At 38.1% G+C, this 12,997-nt stretch overlaps 2 protein-coding genes and 1 long non-coding RNA gene across 6 annotated transcripts in view; 1 reads left to right on the forward strand and 2 right to left on the reverse strand.

The window, feature by feature from the left end:
* LOC124396079 (phosphatidylinositol phosphatase PTPRQ-like) overlaps positions 1-9,163 on the reverse strand; it is a 53,644-nt gene extending 44,481 nt beyond the window's left edge. For 2 of the 3 annotated variants that reach the window (XM_046865052.1, XM_046865051.1), the window contains exons 1-11: positions 8,846-9,163; positions 7,382-7,495; positions 5,644-5,782; positions 5,303-5,560; positions 4,363-4,580; positions 3,621-3,801; positions 3,208-3,498; positions 2,693-2,977; positions 1,856-2,128; positions 1,500-1,760; positions 789-919 (exon numbers count right to left, since the gene is read on the reverse strand). In XM_046865052.1, the coding sequence (XP_046721008.1) occupies positions 789-919; positions 1,500-1,760; positions 1,856-2,128; positions 2,693-2,977; positions 3,208-3,498; positions 3,621-3,801; positions 4,363-4,580; positions 5,303-5,560; positions 5,644-5,782; positions 7,382-7,495; positions 8,846-8,890 (2,196 nt within the window). In that variant the 5' untranslated portion in view covers positions 8,891-9,163. The remainder of the gene's footprint in view (positions 1-788; positions 920-1,499; positions 1,761-1,855; positions 2,129-2,692; positions 2,978-3,207; positions 3,499-3,620; positions 3,802-4,362; positions 4,581-5,302; positions 5,561-5,643; positions 5,783-7,381; positions 7,496-8,845) is intronic. The other variant, XM_046865050.1, reaches the window with a different exon arrangement.
* LOC124396081 lies at positions 4,998-5,904 on the forward strand. The gene is made up of 2 exons (XR_006927718.1): positions 4,998-5,089; positions 5,378-5,904. It is a non-coding gene; the product is annotated as an uncharacterized LOC124396081 (long non-coding RNA).
* Positions 9,164-11,578: 2,415 nt separating the features above from the next.
* Positions 11,579-12,997, reverse strand: part of otogl (otogelin-like) — a 39,211-nt gene continuing 37,792 nt past the window's right edge. For both annotated transcript variants that reach the window (XM_046863813.1, XM_046863812.1), the window contains 2 exons: positions 12,523-12,602; positions 11,579-12,380 (listed from right to left, as the gene is read on the reverse strand). In XM_046863813.1, coding sequence (XP_046719769.1) covers positions 12,180-12,380; positions 12,523-12,602 — 281 coding nt within the window. In that variant the 3' untranslated portion in view covers positions 11,579-12,179. The remainder of the gene's footprint in view (positions 12,381-12,522; positions 12,603-12,997) is intronic.

Genomic DNA, 12,997 nt, shown 5'->3' on the forward strand with positions numbered 1-12,997 from the left:
TTGTCATTGTTATTGTTTTTGGTTTGTTATTGTTATACCTCATTACATTTTGTGGTAACACTTAATATCACTATTAAGGCATATACTAATCAAGAGAAAGAATATGAATTGAAAGTGCATTATTTAAATACATTATCTATTGATAATGTATGTAAATAATGTACTTTCAATTCATATTCATTCTCATACAGCAAGTTGCATTTAGCTTAACCTAAAGTGTTTTATTAATTAACTAAAATGTACTAAGATGTAATCAAGGTAGCTGATGTTCACACATGAATCGTGGTGTAGTGAAGATTAGTTCTTGATTAGTATACAGTGGTGTGAAAAAGTGTTTGCCATGAAGTTTAAAAAGTGCATGTTGTGTTCACTTGTGTTATCTTTTACTATTCTTCAAATTAGTTTGATGAGCTGAAACATTAAAATGTAACAAACATGCAAAAGAATAAGAAATCAGGAACATATTTTCACACCACTGCATGCCTTAACTCACATTTAGTTTATATATTAGTATATGCTTATTTATGTACTGTTATTGTAAAGTGTTCATCATTTTGTATTTCCTTTTGCACATCCAAAATATTTTTTAAATACCACTTAATTATTTTACCGTATCTTCTCTTATTTTCTCATTCTTCTCATATTTCTCTCATATTTTTTAAACTTTATTTTCTTTTTTAGGTTTGCACTTCTCTGCAAGTCATATTCTCAATATAACGTTAATATTTGTGAAAACAAAAGTCTTGAATCTTGACTGAACTGGCAACGTATCCTACAATAGATCCTACCTTGACGGTGTCAGTGCAGCCGATACAAAGGGCTTCATACGTGTGTTCATGGCCTTGTGCTCGATCCCACAGCACTTCTGCTGAGCTGTTTGTCACAACACCGGCACGCACATGCACTGGAGGCGCCAAACCTTTACACACATACAAGTCAAGTCAAGTCAAGTTTATTTCTATAGCGCTTTTTACAACAGACATTGTCTCAAAGCAGCTTTACGGAAATCAACAGTTAAGGTGAACGGTGTGTGTTTATCCCTGATGAGCAGCCGTGGCGACTGTGGCAAGGAAAAACTCCCTCAGATGTAATGAGGAAGAAACCTTGTAAGGAACCAGACTCAAAAGGGGAACCCATCCTCATTTGGGTGACATCAAGAGTGTGATTATAAATCCTTAAGCATTACCGAACACTGGAGAGTGAGAACTAACATGAGCACTGGAGTGTAAGATTATAAGTAATGTTCTTTCTACAGTCTTATACAGTCATTATGGTTTTAAAACTAGGAGCTACTGAGCAACTCATAATATACACACACACACACACACACACACACACACATTTGTGTTTGATCTTGAAGATTACTGCATCATCACTTTTTTACTGTTTATTTGCCTCTCTTTCTCATTATCTAACTAAAGATCCTGTAAAGTGAATACAAATCACATCCACATGTATGAGCGAGGAGGAGCATCCCATATTGCTCCTCGTTTACTCACAGGTTCTGACCGGGAGCAAACTGAAGCTGTCACTGCTCACACCTCTGCTGGTGACAAGCAGCTGGAAATAATACACTGTTCCCGGAATCAGATTTCCCACCACTGCTTTACTCGTCTCCCTGGACATCGGAATCCAGGTGCGGTTCCCACTATAAGCCACAGCAAGGCCATCATAAACACCACTCGTAGGCATCTGGACGAACAGGAGCACAGATACCGTGTCCACTGCGCATGGGACGGCGTCTCTGACCATCTCCGGCTCTGAAAGAATCGAATACAATCGAACAGACTTAGTTGAGTCAGTCTATGCAACAATACATGGGAAAATTTTTTATAAAAGAAACGTTGATATTTACTTAGTGTGATTTGTAGTGTTTTCTCCTGGCTCCTGTTCCCGCCCCTTTCTATAGCCACGCCCACATCATATGTCTCACCAGGTACAAGCTTGGTAAATGTAGTACATTTTGAGCTATTTACCCCGGGTTTTGGAGAGTGCTCCTGATGTAGAGCGTGTGGCCGTAGCTGGATGTGATACTTATCATCCTTTTCATCATCAAGCTGTTTGTAGCACACAGTCACGTTTTCTGTTCCGATATCTGATACTGAAATACTGTGTGGAGGACTAACCTCTAAAACACACACACACACACACACACACACACACACACACACACACACACACACACACATACATCGAATTCAACTAAAGCGACTGAAAAGCATAAAATTTGATGTGCCAATAAAATCTAACACAAATATAGTCAGATCCATAAAAATATTGGCACCCTTCAACAGAACTGCCAGAATTAATAACAATATTTCCATGGTCGTAGCAGCCATCTTATTCTGATTTAAATCTTATTTAAATCTTTGCACCACATATACGTACAAACCATGAGTTCAAAATTAACTAAAAACTTTTGTTAAAGTCTTAAACTGAAGGGTTAAAATTTCAATGGTAAAATATGGACCCTGTATGTTTAATCTCAAAATATCACTCATTGCATGCTCTTTTTTACAGGGTGCCAATAAATATGGTGACATTTTACATTGACGGGAACCCTTAGGCAGAGTGACTCATTCATACAACTGAGCAGCTATGGGATTATGGGTTTTGTTCAGGGGCCCAAGAGTGGCAGCTTAGTGTGGTGACCACTAAGATACCACTTACCACAGATGGTGACAGATCTTACCTGTGTAAACAACCAGGGGTGTGGCCTCATAGCTTTCCACCCCCTCTGCTGTGACTGACACCAGACTGATTCTGTACACATGATAAGCCTCCAGCTCACCAATCACGGCACTGAGATTTCCTCTGTTCAACCACAAGCTCCGCCCTTTTCCAGACTTTACCTCCACCCAGTGCAGGAAGTACTGCTCAAACAAAGCATCATGGGTAGAATCAGGGGCAGCCCAGCATAGTGCAATCTGACTGGGTAAGATATTTGTTATGGTGATGTTCTGTGGAGGGTTTGGTCCTGTTAAAAAATATATATATTGTAAAAAAAAAAAAAAAAAACAGGCAATTATTTATTTATTAATGTTTTTGTTTATTTATTTATTTAGTTAGTTATTGACTATAAGCTAAAAAATATAAAGAATATAAAAACTTGACAACAAAAGAAAAATGCAGAACTTGTGCATGTGTGCGTGCGTGTGTGTGTGTGTGTGTGCGTGTGCGTGTGTGTGTGTGTGTGTTTGCACTCACTGGTTTTAACTATGAAAACAGGACCGAGGGTTTGAGATGCTCCACCAGGGTGTGTAAGGTGGAGCGAGACGTCATAGATGTGTCCAGGTGAGAGTCCATGCACACACGTCTTATTCAGTGTGTGTCCAACCAGAGTGTGTGTGAAGACTCGACTACCGGATTTATCACAAACGTACAGGGTGATCACTGAGCCAAGAGCTGAGAGGAGCTGCGAATTGTCTGACCAGCTGAAGACTGCTTTGGTCTCCTGCAGGCTGTCCACATAAAGTGCAGAGAAAGACTCCTGTAACACTGACACACACACACACACACACACACACACACACACACACACACACACACACATAGGTCACACACACACACACACTGTAAGACTCTTTTTCTCTCTTTGTCTCTCTCGATCTGTTACTCACATGTCATGTGGCAGAGGAAGGGAAGCTGAACATCACACGGTAGAGAGGTGAAGAAGAAGCCTGGTCCTGTGGCGTTCCTCTGAAGGGCAAAACAGTCCGTCTGATTGGCTGAGAGCGATGATATTACAGCAACACTCAGATTATATTCAGAGCCATCAGCCCAGTACAGACGACCTTCTTCCTGTCGAGAGACACAAACAGTAACCTTGACTCTTTCTTCTTTCTGCTAACAAAGTGCTGACACTGGAGACTCCTTACATCTATGCTAAATAAATGTCTTCTCGCAGAAAACTTTACTGTATCAACGCTTCATGTGTTTCTTGAATTTATCATATGCATAGAGATGTGACTCACAGCAGCCTGTTATGGGGAATCACATCCCTGCTGTGCATGGGTTGGAGTGGAAGATCTCCAGTTATAGAGCTCTAAACCCTATTGAACATCTGTACCTGACTTTACTAACACCCTTGTAGCTGAATTTCCACAAGCACACTCCAGAATCTAGTGAAACATCTTCCCAGAAGAGTGAAGGTTCTTATAACAGCTAAGTGGGACTCAATGTGTAATGCACATAGTCTTAAGCTTTCTGCAGACCTGACTATCAATATCAATAAGTTCCAAGAGTTTAATGTCTAGCTCAATAATTTAGCTGCAGGAGTGTGTGTGTGTGGTTGTGTGTGAGAGAGAGACAAAGAGAAAGAGAGAGAGAGAGAAAGAAAAAAAGATAGAAAGAGAAAGATACCCCTCGATCATTCAGAGAGGTCCACAGCAGCACCAGGTGATTGTGGGAGTGCAGTTTGGCAGAAAGAGACAAAAAGTCAGCGTCCGTCTTCATACTCGCCAGGTGGACTCCTGTTCCAGCGCTCTCACACACCCGCTGTGCTTCAGACCACGTCCTTACGTCCTGTCTGACCCGGAAACAGTTCCACCCTGTTGCTCTCCAGCCCACAGGACACCGGCCTGCAGGACCACAGTGAGGATTTGAGTCAGAGATATGAATAATACACAGTAGGATTAGCATAGATCTGAATATGAACATCAGATTGGTTGTAAAAAAGACTGTTTTTCTGGTATAGCTAATTTCAGAATGAATGGCACCCATAAAAAACTCCATAATATGAATACCACATGCCATAAGTGAAAAAAGGTATCAGGAAGGTATCAGGATGATGTAGCTATAAAGGTAAGGGTTCTCTGCATTTAGAATAGTTTAATGCATTTAAAATATCTGATTGAATGTGCGAGCATGTGCATGTGTTAGGATTTAAAGAGTCCTGTTAGGTTTCTACACTTTTTTGTTCCTTTTTCCCTGATGTTTCCTCTGTTTAACCACTAGATGTCGCCATTGTGCCCCTTCGTCCCTCCTTTGCTATCGATTGTTTCCACCTGTATCCAATCGCCTCCAGGATATTCAAGTTCCCCTTTGAGCTCAGTTTCTTTGCCTGATGTGTGACATTATTGTGTCCTGTGTAAGTTCTTGTTGAATTCTTGGGAAGATTGTTGTTTTGGGTTTATTTTTTGCGTTTGGGTTGTGGATTGTCTTTTGCTCTGCTTTTGTGTTGGATTTTTGGGACCTGATTTTGCTGTTCTCTATTTTTGTGCATTTTAGACTTTCAATTTAAAAAATATGGAATGTTTTTGTGTGTGTGTGTGTGTGTGTGTGTGTGTGTGTGTGTGTACACCTGTCTTAATAGCTAGCTGCAGCTTCTGTATGAGTGTGATATTGCCATCGTGAATGTGTGTTTTCTGCTCCACAGTAACTCCATATCGTGTTCCAGGTTGGAGTCCCGACACCAAGCGTGATGATTGAGAAGATGTAAGTGTCCAACATTGACCATCCAGACACACGTGCTGTGTGTGCGCTTTGGTCCAGTCAGTCCAGTTCAGAACAACGCTTGTGGTGGAGACCTCAACCTTCAGAAAGGAGCTCTGCAGAGGAACTACAGAGAAACGTTAAATGTTCTAAACCGATCAGTTGCGCACTTAAGAAAATCTTTACCGCAATGTGAAGAGCTGATCTCACCCAGCAGGAGCTTTTGTTCCAGCTTCTGGTCCAATTTGTACGATTGTAAAGACAGATTCCGTTCAGGAGGTGACTGTGGTACATGAACGTCCATGATACACTCACACACACTCTGACACACCACACTGCTGCTGAGGACCTGATACAGAGACCATATGAGACAAGATGCACACCTGAGTTATTGTAAAAGTTGAGAAAACTGTAAAACTGAGAACATTGTCACATTTCCTATAACAGAATCTTTATTGCAGTTTTATTTAATGTCTTCGACTCAAGTCTTCTCATTCTGGCAGCTAAAATCAGCTATTATTCTGAATGTTTATACATTCTCCATTGTTCTTTAAGTGTTAGTGAGAAACGATTACATAATAGAACCACATTATTAAAAACCTGGGCGTTTGATGTCGTTTAATTCCACCATTATTAAAGTAAAAATTTATAAATATTTCTTTTATATATAAAATCATTATTCCCAGGATTTGACATATGAACTGAATCTGTAGCATATTAACGTTTACAGCATTTAGGAGACGCCCATATCCAGAGAATCTTTCATTTATTTAATTCATACAAATGAGCAGCTATGGTTAAGGGCCTTGCTCAGGGGCCCAGGAGTTGCAGCTTGGTGTTGCTGGGATTTAAACTCATGACCTTCAGTGCCAAAATCCAATGCCTTAACCATTAAGTTACCACCATATAATGAATGTTTAGTTTTGTGCCTCAGCCAATCTACTGTCTATCAGAAGTGAACAGTACTATGTAAATGTAATTCGTTATTGTACTTAAGCAGCTTTTTCACGTGTCTGTACTTCACTGAAGTGTTTCGATTTGAGGAGACTTTTACTTTAACTTCACTACATTGTAAAGTGAAATATTTGACTTTTTACTCAACTCCATTTTGCAAAATCAGTCGTTTCTTTCTATTTATGAGGATAACATCTGGTCAATCACGCAGCAATCCACCAATCAGGATCGAGCACTCGCTCTGTTTTAAACCGGTTTTGGTGTATCTACTGATCACCAACATGCAGCTCAGCATCAGTTCAACAGCAAGCAGAACATTTGGAGAGGAATAAATGATGAAGAAACTACAGATTTGAACACTTTATTTGTGATTTTTTAAAAGTAGTTAAAAAGCAAGTTGTGAGATTATAATCATTTTGAACAGATATCAGTGTTCGACTCATTAATATCATTCTAATAATAGATCGATGTGTTAAGAGTCTTTTCACATAAACTGAGTAGATTAAGTAAAGAGTCTTGTGATAGAAATGATAATAGGAACATTATAGCCATATATAGCCACATTTCATGTATCTCTACTTTATCTCAAGTACATAGTTTGTGTACATAGTTTCATTCACCACTTATAGCTAAACTGTGTAAATGGCAAAACTTTATGATGGTAACTATATGACAGGTCTGTTTAATAGCACATCATTCATGTACGTTATATAATTTCACTGCCGATCCCAAGCATGGATAAATGGGAAGGGGACCATTCCAAGTCCAAGTCAAGATTTTAGGTCTTGAGCTCTATATTTACATTATAAAAGGAGAAAAACTTTCATTCCCAGTTCACACATGTTCAGTATCAGGACATGGTCCTGTATGGATGTAATTACACATTTAGAATTAGAACAGGGGCATCAAATATCCTGAAAGGTTAATCACAATACTCAGAGGTACAGAATCATAACAGGTCTAATCTCCGTATTGTGGGTGCTGTTTTTAATACCTTATTCCCCAGTAAAAGTGAGAATGTTTCAGGCTCAAGGTTGAGTGGAAACCGGCAAAACTTCACCTGGACTTGAACAGACGCTGAACCAATCAGACCATGAAAACTTACAACCTGAGCAAAGAATAAAAAACACTGGTTATATATTTTGTATTTTTTAAATCGTATTTTATTTGTTTATTTGTAAGATTTTTTCTTGGAATTTTAATCCTGGTATTTATTGTAATATGAACAAGGGGTTAATAAAGGGCAGAGGTCTCAGATCTTTTGTACACCGGTTTTCATCATATATATTTTTTTATATTCTTGCTAATTATTTAACATTTAATTTCCATGAAAAACCATAAATGTGGATAGTACACAGGGCAAAACACAATAAATAAGACAGTGGCATATCTACAGTATACACTGCCGGGTAACAACTCTTCCATGACCCGGGATATTCTTAACAATAATTTAAGGCATGCAGTGTTTAGAAGAATCTCTGTTTTGTACACTGGACAGGTTCATATGGAGCTGCAAGAAATCCTCAGCCAAGTGAAGGCAGCCAAAAGATACCTGTGTTAAAGGGAAGGATTTGTGAGGCAGCAGTGAGATTTAGTACTCACAGATGTGTCCTGATACTGAAAATGTTCAAGAGCCGATGGTGCAGGTAGTTTATAACATTTATTACCCTATGAGGCTTGAAAGGTGAACCGCAACTACAATGATATTTACGTTATTTTTTTCTGAAAAAATTGACAATTTATTATCTAGCTGGGGACGAAGCTAATTTTTTGGTCAGAATTTTTTATTTAAAGTGAAACATTTTTTTACCTGAAACATTAAGTTACAACTCTGCAGTGTGCAACAATTGCAGTGCATTAATAATTATAATAATAATAATAATAATAATTGTTACAATTGTGCAATAACTCCATCATCTGTTTCACTCTTTGCTACACATTCATTTTATTTCATTTCACCTGATATATAACTTATGTATTTACATTTCTTATATTTTATTTCACTTCAATCATTAGTTTAATTCGACTGTGAGCAACTGCACCCCCAAATTTCCCAAATGGATCAATAAAGTATTCTGATTCTGATTCGAGGCATTAAAGTGTAAATGAGTCCAATATGTACTATAACTCCATCTTTTACAACAAGCGCATCCTACGATAAAACATGTGATTAAAAATCCAATGAGTTCAGAAACTTTTTTTACAACTCGAATTTAGTAACGCAGGTCTTCATCAATACAAGACCAACATCTGCCCAGAAGATATGTTTCATAAGTGTTTCACAATGCCTGCTGTTTTCAACCCATCTGCTTTAAAGGAGTGATTGGTTTCCAAATAAATTCTCTATTCCTTGCATTTCTTGAAGGTTTGTTTCAGGTAAAAAGTTTGCAAAGCAGTCATGCAGTGTTGTAATAATGAGATGAGATGAGATGAGATGAGATGAGATGAGGTTTATTACCTGTATTAGAAACCCCAGCAGTCTCAGAGGAACCGTTTGACCCATGAGTTAAATCCTGTGTCTCAAAAATCCATAAATAAAACAATCTTAACCAGACATTCTCATTGAACCAGAAACCGTTTTTTTATGATTCATTATTGAATTAATTGAATCCTGAACTTCTCAGTGTGAGTGCGTTGCAGGTTTGCACACACTCTCTCTCACACACACACACACACACACACACACACATGCACACACACCTGAATATTTTACATTCCCTTCCTCATGATGAAAAGAAAATATTTTCACTTGCATGCCTGTGTCTCCTAAACCAACTCAAATTTCTTCATGTCGTAATGACTTTTTGTCTCTTCATCAGGTAATAATAAATAAAAGGGGCGGGGCTTTGTTTTGCACGTGCTACTGTTTAGTAATATGTAGCCTATAAAATGAGGGGTTGCATACTCGAGGTAAGTGGTTGTCATGGATACTAGCTCCGCCCTCCCTTCTCTTTAGGCGCCACATTTTAAAGCAAGGAATTTTTTGAAGATTCCCCTGAGCATCATTACTACAGAACCCTAACACAGTTTTAATATGGACACAAGTATTGGGACTTTTCCAACCACATGTGGTTCTTCTCCAAGCTGTTACCACAAAGTTGAAGGCATAGCTTTAGGTGTGGTAGCATGAATATCCCCTTTACTTGAACTAGGAGACCCAAACCTGTTCCAGCATGACAATACCCCTGTGAACAAAGACAGTGCTGAGTTGAAAAATCCAAAACTTTTGAACACCTTAGGAATGAATGTGAATGATTGGACTCCAGTACCTGACTTTACTAACATCCTTGTGGTTGAATGAATCTCATACACATCTTCATGAGCACACTCCAAAATCTAGTGGAACATCTTATCCAGAAGAGTGGAGGCCATTAGAACAGCAAATGGGGACTAAATGTGGAATGGGACGGTCAAAAAACACATTGGAATCTTATGGTCAGGTGTCCATCTAATGAAGTTCTAAGCCAATTTAAGAGTTACTCTGGAACATTAACCCCAGATTAGATTTCTTGGCTTTTTTTTCTCCCTTCGAAACATTTTTACCATTCAGAGTCTGTCCCAGGAACATGCAGTGTGAGTGCCGGTGCAGAACAACAGTTAGTTGGTCAGATGGTACCCAGGACACCACACACCGACAGGAAGTTTAGAATAACTGACCAACATGTTTTATCAAAGTCGAATAAAACCAGAGAACCTGGAGGATTTTCTGGTTTGAGAGATGCAGAGCACAAAGATGGTAAGGGATTAAACTGAAGACCCTGTAAGGTCTTCAGCACGTTGCACTGCACCACTCTGAAAAAAATAAATCCTTATTTATTTATTTACAATTCATATAGATGCTAAAATTGCTGCACCTTCTGCTTTGGCAGTCAAATGTGACTTCAATTGATTTGATTTCAGAAGCCAAAGATATTTTTCTGGAAATAATAGTAATTTGTCTGAGAGTCAGTTTTTGTTAATTAAAGGCCTCTAGGGTCTGTGTCGCTAAAGGTTTCCTGGTTTTTGTGCAATTGCTGAATCAAACTCAGAAAATTTGATCTACAAACATAGTATCTATAATCAAAACCAATTCCATGAGAGGAGTAATGCATTTAACCATCACATTCCTGAGTTCAGAAGAATCTGTATTGCATGATTTAGTCGTTTTAATACCGTTCGTTCACGTGAGCCCACGTGAGAAAGCCGTTTCTGTTGCATGCGCCAAGCTTAAAAATAAACCCACATTTCGCAATAACCTCTTGCTGATATGAAGTCGTATTTCTATTCAATAACCAGACCTGATGGAACCTGGCATCTCAACCACTAAAGTAAAAGGCTGTTGACCATGACCACTCTCATCTGAAGTCCTGACACAGCAGTTTCACTCGAGAAGGAGTTGAAGCCTCCCAGCAATTTTAATTACTTCTCTATAAAAAAAACGCAAGGCTCAGCAGGACAGATTTCAGCCCTGGCGTGGGATGATCCATCAACAAGTAGCTGATAAGGACGTGAACAGCAGGTCACCGCTTCAGGGGAAAGTGGTGAAGAAAGTGGTCTTCATCCGCAGGCTTGTCTTTGTAGATCACTGTATAAGAATCGCTGACTCATCAGGTGAATTGTATGAGACTTTTTACACTCGGTTACACAGCTTGCAGGCAAAAGTGTAGGAGGTTCAGGGTGAAACATTGTTTTGCTTTTATTTTTATTGCTATTTGATCAATTCTGATTTCTTTCTTTGTGTACAGTAAAGAGTTCTACACTGTAATCAAATGATTCCTGGCATAAAGATGAACTATTGGTTTTATACCCCACAATGCTGAAGAAAGTTTTCAGTGTAACTCACCAGAAGATTAATTTTCTTTAACAGGGTTCTAATATAAACTCTATGGACAAAAGTATTGGGACACCTTTTCTCTTCTGTTATCTATCATGTAAGTGTGTATAAACCTTACCCTATATATATATATATATATATATATATATATATATATATATATATATATATATATAGCCAAAATAATGTTTATTTTGCACCTTATACTTGTTTACTCATGATTGTGGTTATTTCCCAGACCTGATCTTTGCCTGCCTGTCTGTGTACTAGAGCTTAGACCCCTGGATTGAGCCCTCACAACTGCAGTGAACTTTTCTACAGTACATCTGTAAAAGACAAGTCATCAAATCTCAGATCACAAGAGAAATGGCACATTATCAGTTTAATAGAACTCAGACTTTCACAAATCTGGCTTATTTATTTATCCCTGTATGGGGTTAAAATGTTTTTTTTAATGTTGATGGCAAATTGTTCAAAAAGTTATGTCTTAAATAATACAAGAGGTTAAAAAAGTTACAAAAAATCCTAAAAGGCATCTAAAATACTACCGACATACAGTATCCAGGTTACTGAATTACATGCAATGTGCAAGAATCAATTTTGCTTCAAAATATTGCTAAGAAACAAAACTGCATATCAAAATGTATATAATCTGTACTTGCCATATATATATATTATATAAATATATATAAATATATATATAGATAGATATAGATATTTATAAAGATATAGATTTATATGTATAAAATCGGACTGATTATTAGTCATACCTTCATCTACTGACTATGTGATTATTAATGTAATATTTCCAGATTGTTAATTCAAAAATTTCAAATATAAATATATATATATATAAACATGGAGTTAGTAGTTTGGGGGGGTACTGATCTGTGTGTTGTGTGTGTTGTAACTGAGCACATTCACTGAGTTGGTATATAGAGTGCCAAGGTACTGCACATCTACACACTGTTATCTGTTATTAGTTCCACTGGCACGAGCAGTCCATCGGTTCCTGGTAGTTGTATTCCACAGAAGTAGCGTTGCGAGTGCAGTACAGCTGGATGACGCGGTTCTGTAGGCCATTTTCACGACAGCACTTGCAAAAACGCGCATGGCTGTTAATGTTGAAGTTAAATATGGTGGCTGAAGGACACTTGCCATCGCAGGAGTAAACTGTTACCTGAAACACACACACACACACAGAGAGAGAGAGAGAGAGAGAGAGAGAGAGAGAGAGAGAATGAGAGAGAGAGAATGAGAAATGAGGATCAGATGATTAATATGATTAGCCAGTGTTGGACTGAAGTTAGAATGTAACTTACTGGTGCATTACTTCTGCAGTCATCTTTCCTGATAGTGGTTCTGATGGCAACCCTTTTGCATGTTTTCCCATCCTCTTTACCTGTGCACATGGAGAAATGTAGTGTAACAGAAAGATCCAAACTTAAAAATAAAATTAAAATGGTAACATGATTTTAATATTGAAACACCACTTGGTAAGCATTTATAAGGACAATTAAGATAAAGCTATTATTAAAACATGGGCATCGTTTAAGCAACCTGAGAACAGTGGTGGAACAGGGATCATCATCAAAGGGAGGACAGGAACGACAAAGTGAAGCATTTCCATGACAATTTATTACGCATTATAAAATACTTAATGTCCTATAATCACTCATCACAGCATCATAATTGCCCAGAGGCCTTTTACAATGCTTGGCATTAATGTCTATAGCAGCTGCTGAACATGATGTTACATGAAGAGAATATTAGCCAAGTAAAAATAATAATAATAAA

Source organism: Silurus meridionalis, chromosome 13 (assembly GCF_014805685.1).
Source record: "Silurus meridionalis isolate SWU-2019-XX chromosome 13, ASM1480568v1, whole genome shotgun sequence".
NCBI lineage: Eukaryota > Metazoa > Chordata > Actinopteri > Siluriformes > Siluridae > Silurus > Silurus meridionalis.